Source organism: Salvelinus sp. IW2-2015, linkage group LG15 (assembly GCF_002910315.2).
Source record: "Salvelinus sp. IW2-2015 linkage group LG15, ASM291031v2, whole genome shotgun sequence".
NCBI lineage: Eukaryota > Metazoa > Chordata > Actinopteri > Salmoniformes > Salmonidae > Salvelinus > Salvelinus sp. IW2-2015.
The window spans coordinates 5,475,834-5,500,465 of NC_036855.1; the positions used below are offsets into that span (position 1 = coordinate 5,475,834).

Below are 24,632 nucleotides of genomic sequence, written 5' to 3' on the forward strand. Positions count from 1 at the left end.
AATATATAATTATTGATATACGCCTACTGTATGATAGCTAGCAGATTAATTAGCTAACTAACGTTAGCCTGCCTAGCTGGAACGTCTGAAGAAGGAAAGTGTTTTGTTTCTACAATTTCCAAAAGATAACCAAACAAAAACATATTTACTTTTAACGAGACGTGTTTGTGCCGTCATGTGCATAGGTAGCACAATTTCTAACTTATTTGCATTTGTTTTTTACTTACACTTGTATGGTGACTTCTCCATTGATGTTGTTTTTAAGTTTTCGCAGACTTTTCTTAGCGGATGTACAATCATCGCGAATTTAAATATGGGTAGTTTCAGGCCCCGGAGTGAACATAATTGTACACTCGCAAAGCCCACTAAAAACGAGGCTGCGGTCCAAACACTTAAAAGACAAACCCTCAGCCCAAGGAGGGCGGTCCAAATGATTAGCCAAGCAAGGGAAGTTTGCAACATAAGCCCCTCAGCCCTCAGTTTTAGTCGGGTTTGCGAGTGTACAATTATGTTCACTCTGGGGCCTGAAACTCCCCATCATTACATTTGCGACGATTGTACACCCACTAAGAAAAGTACATTTGGAAAACACGTATGAGTATGGTGGGCTGAAATTTCTGGACTTTACTACCTTAAATAATACTTTTAAGATCAATTGGATAAAACAATTCCTAAGAAGACCCACTTCTATGTGTAATTTTAGTACTCATCATGTCTTCTCTACTTTTGGTGGCCTTAACTTCATGTTGGTTTGCAATTATAATATTGACAAAGTTCCAGTGAAACTCTGCTTTTCATCGGCAGGTTCTCTTGTCATGGTCCTTAATTTATAAGCATAATTTTTTATCCACACAGATATTATTTGGGAATAATCTGGATATATTGTATAAAAATACTTCTTTGTTTTTAGAATATTGGTTCCCGAAATAATATTCTGTTGGTGAGCCAACTTGTAAATGCAGAGGGTTCGTATCACTTTACAAGATCCCTGTAACACCTAAAGATTTTGCAATTGTTTTAGATGCCATTCCCTCAGGTGTTGCTTTATTATTCAGGAACGTGTCAAGATCTGACCCTCAGAACCTACCTTCCATTAACCCTGTTGACTCATCAGCAGGAAAGATTTGTTTCTCTATTGGTCCATTCAACAACAGAGCGATACGAACCTTGTTTCAGCAGGATGTTGTTAATGTCATGCCTTATTGGAACGGTTTTATTGATAATATCTATGTACTTTCTGTATTGATTTGTTGTTAATAAAAATTACAATTAAAAAAAAGGGACTGAGGGGATAGTGTGTCTTTTAAGTGTTTGGACTACATACCAGGGCTGAGGGGGCTTACGTTGCAAACTTCCCTTGCTTGGCTAATCATTGGACTTCCCTCCGAGATGGCGAGGGTGTGTGTTTTAAGTGTTTGGACCGCACGTGTATGCCATAGACGCAATGAGGATTTTTTGCGAAAAGTGTCCGAGGTCTGAGTGGCTGGTTACGGTAAGCTCTGGTTGGTCAATCGCGGTTCAGGGGCGGAGTTTAGAGCAGGGTCAATTGGATGGAAACCGTTCGCACACAACTGATGCTTTGTAGCGATGCATTCAAGGGCATGGTTTATATGACGACATGGTGGGTGTGTTCTTTGCTGACAATCAGTGTTTGGTTTCACATTATATTCGTTCAGTCAACATGCGTTCTTCCCACAAGGGTGTATCCGGCGACCACCATATTTTTTTTTGCGTAAATAGAGTGATATTATAGTACCTGTGCAGCAACAAAATTGACCGCATAACATATTTGATTATTACGCCAAGTGCATGAACTGGGATGTCTGCAACGGACTGGTACGCGCACAAATCCCTCGGAGAAGGTCTGTACTGGATCCAGGAGAAGTTTTTTGAATCGTCAAACAGAGCAAATATTTGGCTCCTTCGAGGATCTCACCAAGATGTAGTGATAGACACAGGCTTGGGGTTGAGGAGTTTACCAGATTACATTAACACCAAAGGTCTGCTTGGAGACGACCCGCAGCGAAAGAACCCCATTTTGGCGATCGCCACCCACGCCCACTTCGACCACTCAGGTGGTCTGCATCAGTTCGAACAGGTGGGAGTCCACAGTGCAGAGGTCGATGCACTGGCCAACGGAGACAACTTCGAGACCGTCACGTGGCTGTCCGACAGAGAGATAGTCCAGGCTCCCTGGCCAGGATGGAGGGCCAGAGAATACAGAGTCAAGGCTGTACAACCAACACACATACTACAAGAAGGTAATAACCAAACCATACAATCTAGTGGTTATGGTACACCAATGTGGTGGCATGATTGTTACCAGTAATCTGAAAGACCATTAGCTGTGTTCAGTCTCTAATGCATGATATGGATTTGAGAGAAGGATATGGTCAATATGAATGTAATTACACAGTCCTTAAAGGATGTGGATTTGCCCCTTGTTACAGAAAATCGACATTGTATTGGAATCCGCTTTCACATTAAGCTGTATCCCATAGGGAAATGTATACTGCAGAGTAGACTTGGCAGGGCACCAACACTGACCTCCCAACTCTCTCTCACACACACACACACACACACACGCACACACACACACACACACACACACACACACACACACTCGTGCACAGGTGCGCATGCACACATGCAAGAACACACACAGCCTCACATCAAGCATGATCCACCCCTATTTTATACAGTTTTGTAACTGTATAATCAATCTCATCATACTCTCTCAATAGAAGTCAGAGCTTCAAAAAGGCCTATTGTTTAGTCTCTGACTGCACATTCGTAAGATGACGTTTCACTCCCTACATCAGTTTGACTCGGTTACATGAACTGTACAATGTTGTTGCTTACAATAGGTCCCATAGGAGGGATTATTTAAGGTCATGGCTTTAATGTGTGAATGACAGTGGCTCACAAATAGCATTAGTGGTTGTTATTCTGCAGTATGCCTGTATCTGCAGAGATGCTATTTTCATACTCAGCCCATAACTTTGATGGATTTTATTTCAGCCAGGGAAGTACAGCAGCCTAGACCCAGCCATAGTGAATTACCCGATCCAGGACCTGAGCGGGTCCGGATCCAGAATTCTAAATAATGTCACTTGTCTGTGTCAGATCTGATATGATTGTCACGGGTCTCAGGTATGTGTAATTTTAACTGACTTGTCCGGAAGGGCCCGTACAGATCCAAACGTGACTGCTGCAGTAGAGAGAGAGAGAGAGAGAGAGAGAGAGAGAGCGCCTACATTTTATAATTTATGCTGCTGCTCTTGCTTTTCACACCGGCACAGACACCCACATACACATACACATGATAACACACACACTCTACACACACACATACACATGGATTTTGTATTGTAGATAAACTATATATACAACAGTGGGTGGACATCACTTCAATAGTGGATTTGGCTATTTCAGCCACACCCATTGCTGACTGGTGTATAAAATTGAGCACACAGCCATGCAATCTCCATAGACAAACATTGGCAGTAGAATGGCCTTACTGAAGAGCTCAGTGACTTTCAACGTGGCAGCGTCATAGAATGCCACCTTTCTAACAAGTTTGTCAAATTTCTGCCCTATTAGAGCTGCCCCGGTCAACTGTAAGTGCTGTTATTGTGAAGTGGAAACGTCTAGGAGCAACAACGTCTCGGATGCGAGGTGGTAGACCACACAAGCTCACAGAACGGGACGACTGACTGCTGAAGCGTGCAGCACGTGTAAAAAATAGTCTGTCCTCGGTTGCACACAAGGCTAAGATCACCATGCGCAATGCCAAGCATTGGCTGGAGTGGTGTAAAGCTCGCCGCCATTGGACTCTGGAGCAGTGAAAACACGTTCTCTGGAGTGATGAAACACGCTTCCCCATCTTGCAGTCCGACGGATGAATCTATGTTTGGCGGATGAGGAATAATGGTCTGGGGCTGTTTTTCATGGTTCAGGCCCCTTAGTTCCAGTGAAGGGAAATCTTAACGATACAGCATACAATGACATTCTAGACGATTCTGTGCTTGCAACTTTGTGGCAACAGTTTGGTGGAAGGCCCTTTCCTATTTCAGCATGACAATGTCCCTGTGCACAAAGCGAGGTCCGTACAGAAATGGTTGGTTGAGATTGGTGTGGGAGAACTTGACTGGCCTGCACAGAGCCCTGACCTCAACCCCATCGAACACCTTTGGGATGAATTGGAACGCCGACTGCGAGCCAGGGACTAATCGCCCAACATCAGTGCCCGACCTCACTAATGCTCTTGTGGTTGAATGGAAGCAACAGAAATGTTCCAACATCTAGTGGAAATCCTTCCCAGAAGAGTGGAGGCTGTTATAGCAGCAAAGGGGGGACCAACTCCATATTAATGATTAAGATTTTGGAATGAGATGTTCGATAAGCAGGTGTCCACATACATTTGGTCATGTATTGTATGTGGTACTAGAGTAGTGGCCTGATGGCACACACTTAAAGTGTTGTGAAAAGTATTATGACATGTAGTCATGTAATATTTAGTTTTTGTATATAACTGCCTTAATGTTGCTGCACCCCAGGAAAAGATCCTTAATAAATACAAATACAAGAGTGGAGCGTGGTGCGTGTAGCGTGTTGTTGACCAATCATGAGTCATCAAAGCGGCATTATAAACTGGGTGGTTCGAGCCGTTAATGCTGATTGACTACAGCTCTGGTATATCGTACCGTTTACCATGGGTATGACAAAACATTTATTTTTACTGCTCTAATGACGTTGGTAACCAGTTTATAATAGCAATAAGGCACCTTGAGGCTTTGTGATATATGGCCAATATACCACGGCTAAGCGCTGTGTCCATAAGAACAGCTCTTAGCCCGTGGTATATTGGCCATATACCTCACCTGCTTGGGCCTTATTGCTTAAATAAGCTACAGCCGTAGAGCCTCGCTCTGTGTGTGGCAAAAGTTTGAAGATATCTACATGAATCAATGGAAGATGGAATTAAAATGACAGAATTAAAAGTTAAAGGAGAAGGACTGTATCTGGATCCGACCAGGTCTGTACGGAACGGCTCTGGCTGTCCTCAGGTCCGTTTGGAACGATCTCTATATTTAAAAAAACAGATGCATATCAGGTCCGGATGGGAAAGCTCCAGGTCCATTTTGGAATTTGGACCCATGAAGACGTCTAAAACAAACAAGCACGCACGCACGCACACACACACACACACACACACACTCCCTAACCATATTCTTCATCATAGCAGGTCACTTGCAGGTCACATCATTGCTGCTCACTTGACGAAGTTGGAGCAAACTCTCCCCACCTAGCGTCCTATCCCTGTGTAATTTGTGCGCCAGTCAATACATTTCTGCTGTGTCAGTGCTGCAATGCAGTTGGAATATCTTATTGCTCAATGAGTCCATTTTCCCCGTCTCTCTCTCCTTGCTCTCCCTCAGGTGATGTCATCAACCTGGGCGACAGGCAGCTGACGGTGCTGCACATGCCCGGCCACTCCCGGGGAAGCATCTGCCTGCACGACGGGGACAACAAGATGCTGTTCAGCGGGGACGTGGTCTATGACGGAGCCATGATCGACTGGCTGCCCACCAGCCGGGTCAGCGACTACGTCAGTAGCTGTGAGCGCCTGGTGGGGCTGGTGGATAGTGAGCAGGTGGACCAGGTAATGCCGGGACACTATCACACGTTTGGTGCAAAACGGCTCCACCACATCGCCTCGGGGTACATCGACAGAGCCGGCACCTGCCCGGCACGCTTCTCCACATTTGCCTGGAGGACCTTGGCCGGATTGGCGCTACGGGCGTCCAACACACGTGGCATCTGCTAGCCACATGAAGAGGCTGGCACCCCAGGTTGAATCTTTTGCAGAGTTAGACTGGGGGATGTGAGGAAGATAATTCACCCCCTCAATTAACAGGATTTCCTTGTACTGTCTATTATAAACTGATGTGATCCAATGTATGTTATTTTAAATGATTCATCAAAATGCCCCCATTGAATTACATCAGGCAATGATTGACAGAATATTGAGATTGCCATTATTACAGGATTCATTAAAGACTGGAAAATTAATCTTGTTTATTATGTAATATTAAGATAAATATTAAGTTGTGTGATCGTTGGAATGCTCTTTCCCATGAGGTAGCCTAGTAGTTAGAGCGTTGGATTAGTAACTGAAAGGTTGCAAGTTCAAATCCCCGAGCTGACAAGGTACAAATCTGTCGTTCTGCCCCTGAACAGGCAGTTAACCCACTGTTCCTAGGCCGTCATTGAAAATAAGAAATTGTTCTTAACTGACTTGCCTAGTAAAAAAATTAAATATGGCAGTGTTTCTTAACCCCAGTACCTCGGGAGTCCCCACAACTACTTAAGCTCTTGATCATTAGTTGAATCAGGTGTGCTATCGCTGAGCTAAAACATATTTAAGAAACATTAGGGAGGCCCGCTTGGACTGGAGATGAATAACATAGTTCCCTTAGGGGACACAATGTGACAACACAACACCTACACAGAGACCAACAGACACAGACAGACAGAGGGCATGACTCATCAGTATATTTTATAACCTTGTCCCCCAGGCTAAGAGGGAGGGAGCTGGTGGAGGAGACCTATATATTTTGTAACACTAGTCTTGGGCGGGCCACGTTTTTTTCGGGCCGCCTATGAATAAATAAAAAACATTTTCAGGGTGGATTTTTTTTGTCTGTGTTATCTAATATTTATATATTTATTAATTCCATTATTTTACTTTTAGATGTGTGTATTGTTGTGAATTGTTTTTAGATACTACTGCACTGTTAGAGCTAGGAACACAAGCATTTTCTCTACACCCGCAATAACATCTGCTAAATATGTGTATGTGACCAATAAAACTTGATTTCATTCAATTGACTAAAACCAGATAAAGTATGTAGAAAAGATAATGGGCCTATATATTTATAAATAGGATTATCTTTGAGAACTAACAATCACTGAAATAAAAGCTAGACAGTCAGGGAGAATATATATATTTTTTAAATTAATGGATTTTGTTTGAGTCACTCAGATGGCATAAACCATGGCAAAATGTGTAGAATTGTAGGACATTTTCTTAAAAGAAAAACGTCAGCCTCATTGCAAAATGTGTAGAATTGCAGGAACTTTATTCTCTTTGAGAACTAACAAATACTTAGAGGTCCTCCTGTTGGCCCCAGTGACTACATGTAGCTGTTCTAAAGCAAAGTTCCTGCAATTCTACACATTTTGCAATGAGGCTGACTTTTTTCTTTTAAGAAAATGTCCTACAATTCTACACATTTTGCCATGGTTTATGCCATCTGAGTGACTCAAACAAAATCGATTAATTAAAAAAAWATATATATATATTCTCCCTGACTGTCTAGCTTTTATTTCAGTGATTAAGTCAACAGCTGCACCATTGGCCATGCCCCCCACCTAAACCCCATTTTAATCCAGAAAAAGCCCCGCACTGTATAATCCATCACACTCGCAATAGAATAAAAGTGTCAGCACATTCTTGAAATGAGACAATCCAGTTAGTGTGTTTTTTCCTTTTACTTTCAACACTGTGAGAATGGCATTTTCAACAAGCACAAATTCCTATTGAAAGATTCATGTGACAACAGTTTGGCTGCTTTCCAATTCTTTACCCTTTTCCCAAAGTGTGCACTTTTATACTCCACATCATAGATTTAACAATGGTGAAAACTCTGTCTAGCAAAGGATTTTACCAATTCACAATTATTTTAAAATCCATGACTGTTAATGTGTGGAAGTGCACACTGGGAGACGGGTGGAGAATCGCGACGCAGCCTTGGATTTCGTGTGCAGAGAATGATCGTGATAACTAGGTCAATGGCTCTTGGAGTACATTCAGACTTCAACTTTAAATGGATGAAATATTAATTCCGTCTCTAAACTATATATAAACAAAATACTTTGGCATGCACTCGTTTTATTATTTATTTTGAATAGAGTGTGTGGACATGCTCTGTAAATTGAATGGGTCTATGTTGACATAGGTTTTTGGTCAACTGACACAGAGTTAGTCAACATTGACAAAAAGCACATGGTGTTTGATCGAGAGTGATGTTTGATCTAGGGTTAGTGGATGGCTTCAATCCTCATGTCATACTGACGTGACATTTCTACTGGGATTATATGATGTATATCATTTCCACTAAAAGGAGAGATATGACAGAATAAATAATCCAAGGCTGTTTCTGAATGGATACACCATTTATTATTGTTATGTTGAATACAGTATTTAAAACATGACAGAGTTCTTATTTCTTTCTCCCCCAGGATGACGTGCATGCAGACAGTCTGCTAACACAAGACACTCTTGTTAACATTCAATGTTATCTATTAGACACAGTTATAGATATGCAATCTGTTAAAATAAATCAATATAGCTGTATTTATAACAAAATCAATCACGTAATAATGTATAAGAAAAAGAAGAGTTTTGTTAACTTATTGAAAACTTTACAGTAACAAATGCCACTTTGAAGCATGTACAGTTGTTTTACTCTGAGTAAAAAGGAGTGAGCCAGCTGCGAGCCCTTAGGACACAGTGGCATGTTAGAAAGTCTATTAGAAGCACAGGGATTGTTAGGCTTTACTGCACAGACCAGGGACACACCTACCCCTGCCCACCTCATCACTTAACCAATACAATCAGCTGCTTGGCATTAGGTGAAAGACTACACTATTTTAAGACAAAAAAACACAACACAATATTTTCTAGAGATCAATATTTCCTGCATTGCATACTTGATCGATTACAATGTTTCATATCATATTGCAGCAGAATTCTGAAACCGGTTTGCCGGGCATAACGTTATGACTGTAGTACCACAAACTAAGCTATAAATCAATCAACAAAGAGGTCAGAGTTGTGGGATTCCAAAACTCTTCACCCATGTATGCACATTCCCAGGTTCTACGCTCTTCAGTCAGTACATTTGCACCCGGTACTTGAATGAGGCAGTGTAACACAGGAGTTAATATGGCTTCTCGTGATTATGTAGTACATTACCTTAGGCTTCCTTCAATTCATTATATTTACTCCATACATTGGTACAAATAATTGTTGTCAGTTTCTTAACGGAATGTCCTGGTGAACTCAAATATTGGTTGATGTGTATTAGGCCTACAATGTGTTAATGAATGTAGGGGAAGTTCTGGAAACCCAGCCGAGGAAGTGACCCTGATGTTATCACAGTAGTAACAAGTAGCACAGTAAATTAAATGGGAGCACAGTTGCATTAAGTTGAGCTTTCAAAATTCATTCACTTTCTGAGCAGTTTAAAGATCTGAAACAACACATTCCTCGACTTCGAGCACAATCATGCAATAAGCAAATCAGTGTATTAGTAGTTTCAGAGGACTTTTTCTGGCAGGATTTAATTGCTATTACAGGCGACAGTGGGTCTAGCCATTTGAATAGATCACAAGTTACACCAACAACCCTATGACCACATTCAGATACTAAACATTCCCATACACTGACAATTCACAATTCTCCTGTCATTAGAGTGAAGTCATTCCAGTTAATACCAACGCCCTTTCATCAGAGAGGAAGTGGGGACTTCCTTCCTGTCAGTTCTTACCAGGACCTTGGGTGATCTGGGGGTCTGAGCTGGGTTATACCTGGCTCTGGAGCCAATTCCGGGGGTCCAGTTTAGCCCTCAAGTTCCTGAGGCTCTGACGGGCCGAAGAGGGGCGTGAGAAAGGGGTGCCGTCTGACAACTCAGGGCTGTGGCTGCCCTCGCTGGAGCTGTTACTGGAGGTAGAGCTGGAGCAGGACAGGGTGGCCTGGGGGACGCATTGGGCTGGGATGGGGGCAAGGGAGGAGGAGGAGGGGGGCTGACAGGAGCACTGTAACACCCCTCCATACCCCCTGCCCCTGAGGGTGCTGAGCTTGGCGTCCAGGGAGAGGGTGCGGGGGCGGAAGTGTGAGGAGGGGGAGGAGAGGGAGAGGGGCTCTGCCCAGCCACTGTAGCGGGAGCAAGGGCTGGTGCTGCAGGGGCTGTCGCTGTCCGAGGTCAGGCTGGCTTCTGAGGAGAGCAGGCCGGGCCGGGGGCAGCGCAGGGGGCTGTGGGGGAGGCGGTTGTGGGTGCGGGGGCAACCAGGAGACTCCTCGAACAGGGACATCCAGGGAGGAGAGGTCCCCAGCTGGCTCCTCAGCTCCAGCTCCTCCATCCGCCGCGCCAGGATGTCCGTCACCGTACTGATGTCATCAGAGGTGTCAATAACTAGAAGGAGCAGAGGAAAGTCATTACTCCACTGTGGAAGGATGCTATGCTCATAAAGTTGAGAAAGTTTAGAGAAGGGTAGGCCTAGACTTGGTGGTGGTAGTTGAGGGATGTCAGCTTTAACACTCCTCAGTAGGTAGGAGAGCCCAGTACGGGGGGGGGGAGTGGACCCCACTGGTACTTCACCTGTCGTTGTAATAGGAGGAGAGCAGAGCACGAATCTCAGCAGACACGGCGTTATCCTGCAGCAAGAGACCCTCGCAAGAGGGGGTGGTGAGGGGGGCTAGGATCCAGGGGGAGGGGGGCAGGTATAATGTACATTGACAAGCAGTAAAATATAATGGCGATATATCATTTGGGGAATGAAATGACGTGCGCGACAAGGTAAAAGTACGTTCATTTTGAATATATGAAGATTAGCATTCGATTGGAGTGTACAATTAATAATGAAGGATAAAGAATGATATTAGTGGGGTGGGGGGGTGTAATTTGATCACAGGAACAAGGGTGAGTGGCACGGAGGGGAGATGGGACAAAAATTGAGAGAGACACAAGGAGAGGGAGAAAGGAAGAGAGAAAGAAAGTGAGTCAGCAGCATGTCAGAGAAAGGAACACTTCCATCCATTGTCAAGTACAGAGGTTGGCTGGTGTGCTAGTGTGGTAGCAGGTAGCTCAGAGTAGTCTGATGGAGAGCTCATGCGTATGGTGGACCACACCACTGTTAGAAGAACTAGTCAGAAACACACACATGCAGTTACGGAAAGGGCACCGTCCTCCTCTGGATATATCGTTCATTGATTTATTTACGCTAACCTAAACAAACTATTATGTTACCCTACTGTATGTTCTCGATTTAAAACAAACGAATAAAAGCAGAAAGAGACCCTCAAGTTTCCAAAATGTCTTACTGAATCATATAAACGTATTTTGGACAATATAGTCAACCGTTTCTGAATCCATTTGGGTTGCTGTCTTACCAATTTCGTGGTAAAGAGAACCCTGTTTCGACGTGACAATGGCTGGTTTCCGGGGTGATGGCAGCTCAATCTTCATCAAGTCGTCACAGCACTGCTTCCATTGGCCTGCAGGGAAGAGGGAAGCCGTCAATCACTTTTTAACATCCAATCAAGAGCTGAGAAAACCACTAACAACACATCAGGAGCCAATGAGCACATGAACAAGAGCATTTGAGAACCTAGAGTGTAAAGTGTGTATAATGTCTAAGGCCAGGAGGGTCAGGAGTTTTTTCTTACCTCCTGACCTCACCAATGAAGAACCTAGGGCCCTAATCATATGATCAGAACCTACTTACTCGTGTAAAAAAATACAGATGTATTATTAGTTTATATTATTAAATAAAATACAAAAATATTATTGTTAATAATAAGTCATTATTATTATTTTTAATTACTCATGTCATAGAACTGTTGCCAGAAGGCTTCCATCCAGCGGTGTGTCTCTTCGCGACTGTCTGCCGAGAGTGTGTGCGTCACCTCCTCTCCCCCGTACTGGTTACTGATGCAGATGCTCTGGGCCTTACTGTGGGGGTCTTTCTCTGACGCACGTATTCTCGTCTCCTAACACACAGACACACAATAAGCTACTGATGTTGAATTAACCAAATGTTTCAATACCCACCCAAAAATAAGCATTTAAGCATGAAATCGTGCTTTTAACGTCTGTCAACGCAGATTGTGAATGCACTTACTGACACAAAGAGCGGTCACTGACGTACTCAAGTCCGGTAGAGTCAGCCTCAAGCATGAATCTTTCCCAGTTATCAGTTACGTCCCAATTATCTCTCCGTCCTCCCAGTGTGCACTTGTTCACTACCCTTCAATAATTTGAAAGGAAATTACTGGTATAAGAGGTGGAAATGCCCTACAGCCAATACCTCTATCAATGCTTTGGGAAGTAGTGAACGAGGGTACGTTTCAGGAGAAAGGCAATATTATTGGGACGCACTATAATGACTGCACTGCAATGTGTTTTCTCATCGCCACCAGTAGATGGTAGCAGCGCCCTGTTCAGCCTCACTCTGGGCTCACGTTGATCCTGATAGCATAGCAGTCAGAGCTGTTGACTAATACATGATCCCACAGAGTTGGCTGATTTAATGGTCACTGCCTGAAGCTAAAACAGGGCTTTGTACTGTGGGTCAAGGGTCACCACGACTCAATGAGCCCCAGCAGAAAGAATAAGGCCAACAGGGATCAACAATAGACAGGGTGGAAAGAGGAATAAGTTCTGTCCTTGAAACATTGGGGACAACTGGACTCTCTCTTATGAGAGACCGTCTGGTTGTATTAGGACTTGGCGATTCATTCGAATTAATCAAATTAATTCGATATATGTTCATGCACAACATTCCAAATGCCTGTATCTGAAGAATCAAGAAAGACAAAATATGTACGGAGCATTTATAGTCTATTTGGAAAGTTTTCAGACGCCTTGACTTTTTCCACATTTTGTTATGTTACAGCCTTATTCTAAAATGGATCAAATAATCCCCCCCCCCCCATCTACACACAATACCCCATAATGACAAAGTGGCATTTGGAAATTGCTCCCAAGGATGAACCAGACTTGTGGAGGTCTACAATTTCTTTTCTGAGGTCTTGGCTGATTTCTTTTGATTTTCCCATGAAGTTAAGCAAAGATGCACTGAGTTGAAGGTAGGCCTTATAATACATCCACAGGTACACCTCCAATTGACTCAAATGATGTCAATTAGCCTATCAGAAGCTTCTAAAGCCATGACATCATTTTTTGGAATTGTCCAAGCTGTTTAAAGGCACAGTCAACATCGTGTATGTAAACTTCTGACCCACTGGAATTGTGATACAGTGAATTATGAGTGAAATAATCTGTCTGTAANAATAAATTGATGTGCATAACACGGTAAAAAGGAGTTCATTTAGAATGTATGAATATTAGAATTCCATTGGAGTGTAAAATTAACAATGATGGGAATAGAATGATAATGGTGGGAAAAAGGGGGGAAATGTAATTTGAGCACAGGAACAAGGGAGAGTGGCAGGGAAGGTGATAGCCAAAAAGGAAGGATTGAGAGACACAAAGAGAGAGAGATAAAGGAAGAGAGAGAGAGAGAGAGTCAGCACGTCAGAGAAAAGAACACTTCCATCCATTATGCATAGAGGTTGGTTGGTGTGCTAGTGTGGTGGCAGGCAGCTCAGAGTAGAGTCCGATGGAGAGCTCATGCATATGTACCACCACTGTTAGAACAGTCAGAAACACGCATGTGGTTAAGGGGACTATCATCCTCTGGAAATATACTGAACAAAATTTAAAGTGTTGGTCCCATGTTTCATGAGCTGAAATAAAAATCCCAGAAATGTTCCATACGCACAAAAAACTTATTTCTCTAAGATTTTGCCCACACATTTGTTTACATCCCTGGTAGTGAGCATTTCTCTTTTGCCAAGATAATCCATCCACCTGACAGGTGTGGCATATCAAGAAGCTGATTAAACAGCATGATCATTACACAGATGCACCTGGTGCTGAGGACAATAAAAGGCCACTCTAAAATGTGCAGTTTTGTCACACAACAAAATGACACAGATGTCTCAAGTTTTGATGGAGTGTGCAATTGGCATGCTGACTGCAGGAATGTCCACCAGAGCTGTTGACAGAGAATTTCTCTACCATAAGCCGCCTCCAAGGTTGTTTTAGAGAATTTGGCAGTACGTCCAACCAGCCACACAACTGCAGACCACGTATAACCACGCCAGGCCAGGACCTCCACATCCGGCTTCTTTACCTGTGGGATCATCTGAGACCAGCCACCCCGACAGCTGATGAAATTGAGAAGTATTTCTGTCTGTAATAAAGCCATTTTTCCCGGGATTTTTTATTTATTGGCTGGGCCTGGCTCCCAAGTGGGTGGGCCTACCCATGGCTGCGCCCCTGCCCCGTCATGTGAAATCTGTAGATTAGTGCCTCATTTATTTATTTCTATTGACTGATTTCCTTATATGAACTGTAAATGAGTAAAATCATTGAAATTGTTGCATGTTGTGTTTATATATTTTTGTTCAGTATATATTTAAATGTATTTGTTTTTGTAAACCTATTAACCTATTATTAAGCTATGATTTTTGTAACCCTAAACTTATAAACTAACTAACAAATTACTATATGTTCTAGATTTATTACAAATAAATAAAAGCGGAAAGAAACTCAAGTCTAAGTGTCCACAACATATTACTGAATCATATAAACAGTATTATGGACAATTTGGGTCCCTGTCTTACCCATTTCGTGGTAAAGAGAACCCTGTTTCGATGTGACCAGGGTTGGTTTCCGGGGCGATGGCAGCTCAATCTTCATTAAGTCGTCACAGCACTGCTTCCATTGGCCTGCAGGGAAGAAGGAAACTGTCAGTCATCTTCCAACATCCAATCAACCTGAGAAAACCACTAACGACACATCAGGAGTCAATGAGCACATGAACAAGAGCATATCAGGACCTATAGTGTAGGGTGTGTATGTCTACTCTAGGGCCAGGAGTTTTCCCCTGAGCTCACCAATGAAGAACTCAGGCCCCTAATCATGTGATCAGCCTACTTACTCATGTCATAGAACTGTTGCCAGAAGGCCTCCATCCAGCGGTGTGTGTCTTCACGACTGTCTGCTGAGAGTGTGTGTGTCACCTCCTCTCCTCCATAATGGTTACTGATACAGATACTCTGGGCCTTATTGTGGCGGTCCTTCTCCGACGCCCGTATTCTCGTCTTCTAACACACCGGAAACACACACACAATCAGCTAATAATGTTGCATTTGACCAAATGATTCAATAACCCCCCCAAAAAGATGAATTTAAGCATCAAATCATTTATTTTCTCGTCAACTCACAGTGCGTGAATGCACTTACTGACACACAGAGCAGTGAGTGACATATATGCCAAGTCCACTCAAGTAACCTCAAGCATGAATCTGTCCCAGTTATCAGCTATCCAGGCTGTATCACATCCGGCCGTGATTGAGAGTCCCATAGGGCGGTGTACAATTGGCCCAGCATGGTCCAGGTTTGGCCCGGGGTAGGCCGTCATTGTAAATAAGAATTTGTTCTTAACTGACTTGCCTAGTTAAATACGTCCCAATTGTCTCTCATTCCTCCCAAAGTGTGCACATGTTCACTTCCCTTCACTAATTTGAAAGGAAATGACTGGTATAATGGGTGGAAACTTCCTGTAGCCCATGCCTCCACCAATCCAATGCTTTGGGAAGTAGTAAACGAGTGTACATTTCAGGAGAAAGGAGATATTATTGTGACACCCTAAAGACAGTACTCCAAATGTATTTCCCCATCCCCACCAGTAGGTGGCAGCAGTGCCCTGTTCCGCCTCACTGGGTTCAGCTTGATCCTGAGAGCAGAGCAGTCAGAGCTGCTGATTGATGCATGATTCTACAGAATTGTCTCTGTCTGAAGCTGAATGAGGACTTCTTTCTGTGGGTCAGGGGCCACCAGCTAGCATGCTTTATTGTTTCATGTTGAGAGTGTGCGTATGTGGGACGTTTTTTTTCTCCATCCACTGACCTTATTGATGGAAATGGTAAAAGCAGGCTCTATGTTAGCCTCTACATCCTCTTGCCGGTGGTAACAGAAAAGGTTTGTCCCTTTAAGGACACCGTAGACGTTTGTCCAACTCTGAGGGTCACCTCCAAACTGCTGTGAGAGATAGAGACGCTAATTAGAGAGAGAGAGAGAGAGAGAGAGAGACATGCCTTGCTATCCTCTCAAACACACACAGACACCCTCACCTTGACCTTCAAGCAGCCGCTCATCATCTGTTGGGTCATACAGTGAGGCTGGGCAGCCAGGCGACAACACACATTGCCGTAGAGAGGCACCCAGTGTGAACACTCCTCTACAGGGAACGACAGAGGGGGATAGAGAGAGAAAGGAATGAAACATCTACACACACACACACACACACACACACACACACACACACACACACACACACACACACACACACACACACACACACACACAATAGCAGGGAATAAAAGTGTCACAGCTGCAAGGTGAGCCCCGAACAACAGTGGAGTGCCCATCAAACTTTATTACAGCTGTAAGTAAGGGGCAATGAATTAAGCAGCAGCACATGTCATGGTGTCTACTCCCCTGTACACCTTATCATTGGAGTTTTACACAGCACTGACTCCAATGTATTACTATGACCTTGACAATGACTGTCAGACAGCTAACATCGTGGCTGGGTGAGGGAGGGAGACTGGGATAAATGGAGAGACAAAGACATGGGGAAAGAGGATATCTAGTCAGTAGCACAACAATGCATTCAACCAAAATGTTGTCTTCTGCATTTAACCCAACCCCTCTGAATCAGAGAGGTGTGGGCAGCTGAGAGAGCGAGAGGTACTGAAACAGAGGGAGGGAGAGAAAGAGAAGTCTGACCCATATTTACTGTACATGGATAAACCACATCCCTACTGTGACCTACCGTTGCCCGAGATGCTGAGGTCATGTGTGCGGAAGCTGTCCTGGACGTGTGACAGTGACAGGGTGGTGTGGGCCAAGAGATGGTACTTCGGTCCCCTGTGAACAGAACACATGGCAGAGGCACTGGTGAGCTGTGTGACTGTGGTACTAAATACACACGTCGGTGTCTACGTCAGTGACTTTGTGTGGGTGTTTCGCTGCAGGACTGCATACGTGTGTCTGTATGAATGACTGTACACTACATGCCTAGAAATAGGTCTCAGGGTGTGTGAATATCACTACAGAAGTAGCGTGTGTACACAACATAAACACACTCACACCACTGTGGGCAGAGGCAGCAGCAGCGTGGCTCCTCCTCCGTTGCTGATGGGGCTGCAGGCTCCAGGGTCCATGGCGACGCGGAGCTTCTTCCCTGCCGAACGGCCCAGAGAGCTGCTCAGTTTGCTGGCTAGTTTCCGAGACGTGCTCCCTGTCGAGTAGTCCTCCTCTGAACAGCAGCTGTACATCTCCACGCGCAGCTCAAATCCCGGGCTGGCTTCGCTGCTTGATACGGCAAACACATATGGAGAGATACACAGTTATACGTGCATAGAAATGCATGCACACAGCAAAAACAAATATATACAAACACACACAGTCACACACACCAAAACACATGCTTATACATACACAGAATGTACACTGAGTGTACAAAACATTAAGAACACCTAATATTCAGTTGCAGACCCTTTTGCCCTCAGAACAGCATCAATTTGTCGGGTCATGGACTCTACAAGGTGTTGAACGTGTTCCACAGGGATGCTGGTCCATGTAACAAAGAATTTAGCAAGTAACAGAGACATCTCAACATCAACTGTTTAGAGGAGACTGTGTGAATCAGGCCAATCGTGGTCAAATTGCTGCAAAGAAACCACTACTAAAGGACACCAATAAGAACAAGAGACTTGCTTGGGCCAAGAAACACAAGCAATGGACATTAGACCGGTGGAAATCTGTCCTTTGGTCTGATGAGTCCAAATTTCAGATTTTTGGTTCCAACCGCCGTGTCTTTGTGAGATGCAGAGTAGGTGAACGGATGATCTCCGCATGTGTGGTTCCCACCGTGAAGCATGGAGGCGCAGGTGTGATGGTACATTGCTGGTGATTTTGTGATTTGTGATTTGTTTAGAATCAAGGCACACTTATCCATGATGGCTACCACAGCATGCTGCAGCGACATGCCATCCCACATGGTTTGCGCTTAGTGGGACTATCATTTGTTTTTCAACAGGACAATGACCCCACACACCTCCAGGCTGTGTAAGGGCTATTTGACCAAGAAGGAGAGTGATGGAGTGCTGCATCAGATGACCCGGCCTCCACAATCACCCGACCTCAACCCAATTGAGATGGTTTTGGAACATTTGGGCCGCAGAGTGAAAGAAAAGCAGTCAACAAGTGCTCAGCATATGTGGGAACTCCTTCAAAACTGTTGGAAAAGCATTCCAGGTAAAGCTGGTTGATAGTGTGCAAAGCTGTCATCAAGGCAAAGGGTGGCTACTTTGAAGAATCTCAAATATAAAATATATTTTGATTTGTTGAACACTCTTTTGATTACTACATGATTCCATATGCATTATTTCATAGTTTTGATGTCTTCACTACTATTCTACAATGTAGAAAACAGTAAAAATTAAGAAAAACCCTTGAATGAGTAGGTGTGTCCAAACTTTTGACTGGTACTATATATGTATCAGTTACTGATACAGGATTTCAAAAATATATCCATTATCTACCTTAATTTTATCTATCTTTATCATACAATCATGACATTAAATATACATGCCCTTATACAGACCAAACAACACTCTCTATATGAAAGATAAGACAGCAAGGCTGTGTTTACACAGGCAGCCCAATTCTGATATATTTCCACTAATTGGTCTTTTGACCAATCAGATTAGCTCTTTTGCCAATAATTGTGTAAACGCAGCCTTAGATACAACACAACACAAATAGGACTTACAACACTATGGTGTTGTCAAAGCAGATGTCGGTGAGTGTCCGGTCCACTATCACCATGTCTGTGTCGTGGATCTCCGCCCCCACCTGGAGCAGACAGAACACTGCACACCGATGCAGCTCTGAGAGAGGTAGAGAGAGAGAGGTAGACAGAGAGAGAGAGATGTAGAGTTGTTTTGTTTTACAAACTTTTTTCACTAGACAGCCATGGTGAGGTGTGTCCTCAGCAGTTATCCATAAGCAGAGTCATTAAGTTCCACACCGGTATGACACGCATGACACCAAAAAAGAACGCAGTCGCGTCATTGACGAAGGATTATCTCATTGAGATTATAGGAGTTATTAGACCAAACCTGGCAGAGTTGGGTATGTAGCATGAGAACCCAAAGTACTCAAAATTATCAAGAGATTTCTTTCCAAATACGAAACACATTATTCGGACACAGAACTCGTTGATCACAATCAACCACCGCAAACTACAGAAGGGTCCACTCCATGAAGGGTTAGGGGCTCAGGAACAGTGTCCATCTCGTCACTCAACCAGGATGACACCATGGTGACAGTGGTCTGTCCTTTATGGTAAACCAACGAATCAACTCAACGTCATACCACTCGAGGACGCGATCTGTGTCCCACATAGTCTGCGAGCCTTCTACTAACGGCAAGACCCAGGAATTGGGATAGAGCATCGCACCACTCAAGTTTCATACATCTACAATACCCACAGTGATTAGTGGGCCAAATCAGCATGAACTTGTAATCCAAAACTTAACGCAATTGTGTATAAAGTAGCCTTCAGAACAAGTATTCCACCACTGTTGAATATTTTTGTCCCTCTACACACAATACCCCCTAATGTCAAACATCAAATATTATAAAATTTTTTTATCTAATTGACAAAATAATAAAAATGTGAAAGCTGGAAATGTCTTGAATCAAACACATGCGTATAATCAACCCTTTTGTTATGGACAAACCTAACATAAGATATCAGGGAATAAGACATTGCTAAAACAGTCCACACAAAGTTGCACATGGCACATTAAACTACTTATGTAGCCAATAATAGTATTTTAACACATGATTTTTATGAAATGACTACAGCAACCAATCTCTGTACCTGACACACAGCCAATTAAATCTGTAAGGTCACCTCATCACCGAAGCATTGAATTATCAAACCAGATTCACCAACAGAGACCAGGGAGGTATATTAGAAATGCTCTCGCAAAAGAAGCCCCTATGCAGATTAGAATTAAGAAAAATACATTGCATATAACCTTTAACGAAGCATGGTGAAGTTTACCTAATTACACTTTACTTAGGATTGTATAATACAAACCAGTCACTACAAAGATAGAAGTCCTTAACCTAAATCAGATTTGCCGGAAAGGAAGGAACTGCTCAGATTATCCACTGAGGCCAAATGGTGACATTAAAACAGTTAAAGAGATTTTAATGGTTGTGATAAGGAAGAGAACTGAAGGAATAGGAATACAACAAACATGGTAGGTACTACCAACTCACTGTAACAGAAATAAAAATATTCCAAAACCATGACAATCCTGCAACCAAGGCACTAAAAGTAATACACAGCGAAAATGTGGCAGCAATTCACTTTTTTGTCCTGAATACAAAGTGTTATGTTTGGACAGAAGCAACACATTACTGAGTACAACTCTAACATATTTTCAAAGCATAAGTGGTGGCTGCGTCATGTTTTGGGGTAATGCTTGTCATCGGCAAGGCACCTAGTTTTTTTTGTGGGGGATAAAAGAAACAATGGAGCTAATCAACAGGCAAATCCTAGGTGGTTGTCTGAATTCTAAGGCAGACACTGAGAGAGGAATTCACCTTTCAGCAGGACAATTACCTTAAACACAAAGGCCAAAACTAATGTTGCAGTTGCTTACCTTGAAGACAGTGGAAATGTTCCTGAATGGCCAAGTTGCATTTTTGACTTAAATCTACTTGAAAATATATGGCAAGACTTAAAGGTGGTTGTCTAGCAATGATACAACCAATCTTGACAGAGCTTGAAGAATTTTTGAAAAGTACAATGGGCAATGGTTTGCAGCAATCCAGGTGTGGAAGCTCTTAGACTACAGCTGTAAACGCTGCCAAAGGTGGCTTTCCACTCTGGGTGTAAATACATTATGTATAATTAGATATTCTTATAGGTCATTTCCAATAATTTGCTAAAGTTTCTAAAACATGTTTCACACTTACCATGTTTATTGTGTGTGTTTGTGTGGTCTAGATGGGTGAGGACGCCCCCCCCGCCCCCAATTTAAATCCGTTTTGAATTCGGGGCTGTAACCACAAAAAATGTGGAATAAGTCTAGGGTATGAATACTTTTCTGTAGGCAACTGGTGGACGACATTAGTTCAGCAAAAACTCAGTTTTGGGAATCTACTCACTATCACCAAAAATAATGCTACTTACATTTTTTTGTAAATTTTGTCACTGAATGAATGTTTCTAACTAATACGACGATACATTTTCAACCAAATAAGTAGTTTTTTTTCCTTATGAGACCTGTAAAACACCTAGCTCTGAACATTTCTCTGAGATGGACAATGGCCTGCGTACTGGCCATTGAATGTGAATTGAACACACACACTCCCACACACACACTTGGGCATGAGCATACCATGTACACACACGCATTCATCTCTTTTTCTTTCTCATCCTCAAACATTCTCTTTTTTTCTTTCTTGACACCGCGCACACACTTTGTCCCGCCTGATCCTGAGTTAGTGTGGTTAATGCTGATATTTCAACTGAGTGATGTTCAATACAATTGCCGTTAATTAAAACTTGTTACCCTATTATACCATCTAACTTGTAGCTTTCATACTTTTAAGGTCAAGATCCTAAGCATTATGGACAAGTTGCAAAAACAAACAATCAAAGCAAAAATTGAGTTCACCCCATTAATTAATGATGCGTGGATAATTATATAGAAGTAGTGATATGAGTTTATTAGAACGCACATACACAAGATGTTGGGTATCAGAAAGGATGGGGACATAATCATATACAATTTAATGTTTTAATTGTGGTTGCGTACTCACTGTTGTGTGTATCTTAATTTTAAAATGTGTATGGTTTATGTGTTCCACGGTGGTGTCGTGCGCTGCTGTGCGAACCCCTGAGGCCAGGTACAAAACGCCCTATGTTGACTAACATCTTCCCAGAGCGCAACCCCAAAAGTGAGTATTTTCACCTCTGTTACAAGATCGCATTCTGAACAAGACCATTTGAATAGAAACATTACTATCTTCCTCCGACAACACATCTTTGGTTATGAACATTTTGTTTCAAATGTAAATCCTTTCCCAGTAGCTTTTCCCGAGACTGAGTGGAAATGCCTCCAAGTACGCTACAACGATCTGCACAAACACATATATCGGGAGCCGATAAGGTTTAATTTTTTGTCGTCACGCAGAATACGCACTACATAAGAACCCAAAAAGAGTGTTTGACCATCAAATCTCATATTTATGATGACTTACTACCAAATGAAATATTCCTATTGTAGTTTCCAGCACGTCTTTCAGAAAATACTAAACTTGGCCTATCGACGCGTACAATGGCAGCAACACCATCTCTTATCATAATTAACATCTCATTAATTTATAAAAATTGCCCCTACAGCCCTAAACTGATCATTACAGCATGAACCAATGTGGTCATCATACAGACTGACCAGAACCAGCACCGTACATAAACACATCTTACCCCTTAACACATTAGATACGCGAACTCTTATACAACAGTTTATCATAAGCAGATAAACTAAGTAAATAAAGAACCCATCTCTACATATGACTGTACACTATACACATAATAGAATTAGATAACCAATAAATACAATTAAAAACCCAATTCAAATATAAACAGGAATACATCTTTTGCGGAGTAAAGGAGACGCAAGTGCGAGGAGGCACGAGAGAGAGTTCAGGCAGATACACTCGAGGCGAGAGCTCGAGGAAAAAGAGAGGTAGGAAGAGAAAGAGAGAGAGAGAGAGGTAGAGAGAGAGAGAGAAGAGAGATGTACGAGGAGAGAGAGAGAGAGAGAGAGTGAGCGAGAGAGAGGCGAGAGAGTTAGAGAGAGAGTGAGAGAGAGAGGTAGAGAGAGGGTAGAGAGCCCGAGAGAGGTAGAGAGAGAGAGGTAGAGAGAGAGGTAGAGAGAGAGAGAGAGAGAGAGGAGAGAGAGGTAGAGAGAGACAGGTAGAGAGAGAGAGGTAGAGCGAGAGAGGTAGAGCGAGGAGTAGAGGCGAGAAGAGGTAGAGGCGAGAAGAGGAAGCGAGAGAAGAGAGGTAGAGCAGAGGTAGAGAGAGGTAGAGAGAGAGAGAGAGAGGTAGAGAGAGAGAGAGAGTAGAGAGAGAGGTAGAGAGAGAGAATAAATTTCAACATACCAATTAGGATCTGGCTAAAAATACTTGAATCAGTCATAGAGCCCATCGCCCTTTATGGTTGTGAGGTCTGGGTCCGCTCCCAACCAAGACTCTGCATGCAGAATTCTGCAAAAATATCCTCCGTGTACAACGTAGAACACCAAATAATGCATGCAGAGCAGAATTAGGCCGATACCCACTAATTATCAAAATCCAGAAAAGAGCCGTTAAATTCTACAACCACCTAAAAGGAAGCGATTCCCAAACCTTCCATAACAAAGCCATCACCTACAGAGAGATGAACCTGGAGAAGAGTCCCCTAAGCAAGCTGGTCCAGGGCTCTGTTCACACAACACAAACACACCCACAGAGCCCCAGGACAACAGCACAATTAGACCCAACCAAATCATGAGAAAACAAAAAAGATAATTACTTGACACATTGGAAGAATTAACAAAAAAACTAAGAAACTAGAATGCTATTTGGCCCTAAACAGAGAGTACACAGTGGCAGAATACCTGACCACTGTGACTGACCCAAACTTAAGGAAAGCTTTGACTATGTACAGACTCAGTGAGCATAGCCTTGCTATTGAGAAAGGCCGCCGTAGGCAGACATGGCTCTCAAGAGAAGACAGGCTATGTGCTCACTGCCCACAAAATGAGGTGGAAACTGAGCTGCACTTCCTACCCTGCCCAATGTATGACCATATTAGAGAGACATATTTCCCTCAGATCACACAGATCACAAAGAAATTCGAAAACAAATCCAATTTGATAAACTCCCATATCTATGGGTGAAATTCCAGTGTGCCATCACAGCAGCAAGATTTGTGACCTGTTGCCACAGAAAAGGCAACCAGTGAAGACAACACCATTGTAAATACAACCCATATTATGCTTATTTATTTTCCCTTGTGTACTTTAACCATTTGTACATTGTTACAACACTGTATATATTAATATGACATTTGTAATGTCTTTATGTTTTTGAAACTTCTGTATGTGTAATGTTACTGTTAATTTGTATTGTTTATTTCACTTTTGTATATATATCTACCTCATTGCTTTGGCAATGTTAACACATGTTTCCCATGCCAATAAAGCCCTTGAATTGAAATTGAATTGAATTGAGAGAGAGAGGTAGAGATAGAGGAAGAGGTAGAGAGAGAGAGAGAGTAGGAAGAGAGAGAGGTAGAGAGAGAGAGAGAGGAGAGGAGAGAGAGAGGTGAGAGAGAAGAGAGGGTAGAGAGAGAGAGGTAGAGAGAGAGAGAGAGGTAGAGAGAGAGAGCGAGAGTAGAGAGAGAGAGAAGAGAGGTAGAGAGAGAGAGAGAGGGGGTAGAGAGAGAGAGAGAGAAGAGAGAGAGAGAAAGGTAGAGAGAGAGAGGTAGAGAGAGAGAGAGAGAGAAGAGAGAGAGGTAGAGAAGAGAGAGAGAGAGAGAGAGAGAGAGAGAGAGGAGAGAGTGAGAGAAGA

General features: G+C 43.0%; 2 protein-coding genes across 10 annotated transcripts in view; one reads left to right on the forward strand and one right to left on the reverse strand.

Moving 5' to 3' along the window:
- Window positions 1-1,617: 1,617 nt before the first annotated feature.
- LOC111974764 (acyl-coenzyme A thioesterase MBLAC2-like) lies at window positions 1,618-6,890 on the forward strand. Its single transcript, XM_024002751.3, has 2 exons — window positions 1,618-2,261; window positions 5,442-6,890. Exons 1-2 carry the CDS (start codon window positions 1,820-1,822, stop codon window positions 5,828-5,830), a joined length of 831 nt encoding a protein of 276 aa, XP_023858519.1. The 5' UTR covers window positions 1,618-1,819; the 3' UTR covers window positions 5,831-6,890.
- A 1,332-nt stretch (window positions 6,891-8,222) lies between these two features.
- rtkna (rhotekin a) overlaps window positions 8,223-24,632 on the reverse strand; it is a 124,233-nt gene continuing 107,823 nt past the window's right edge. For 3 of the 9 annotated variants that reach the window (XM_024002623.1, XM_024002627.2, XM_024002629.2), the window contains exons 5-12: window positions 18,760-18,877; window positions 17,073-17,297; window positions 16,756-16,850; window positions 16,052-16,158; window positions 15,828-15,959; window positions 14,857-15,022; window positions 14,540-14,644; window positions 8,223-10,262 (exon numbers count right to left, since the gene is read on the reverse strand). In XM_024002623.1, coding sequence (XP_023858391.1) covers window positions 9,652-10,262; window positions 14,540-14,644; window positions 14,857-15,022; window positions 15,828-15,959; window positions 16,052-16,158; window positions 16,756-16,850; window positions 17,073-17,297; window positions 18,760-18,877 — 1,559 coding nt within the window. In that variant the 3' untranslated portion in view covers window positions 8,223-9,651. The other 6 variants (XM_024002630.2, XM_024002631.2, XM_024002624.1 and 3 more) reach the window with 4 other exon arrangements.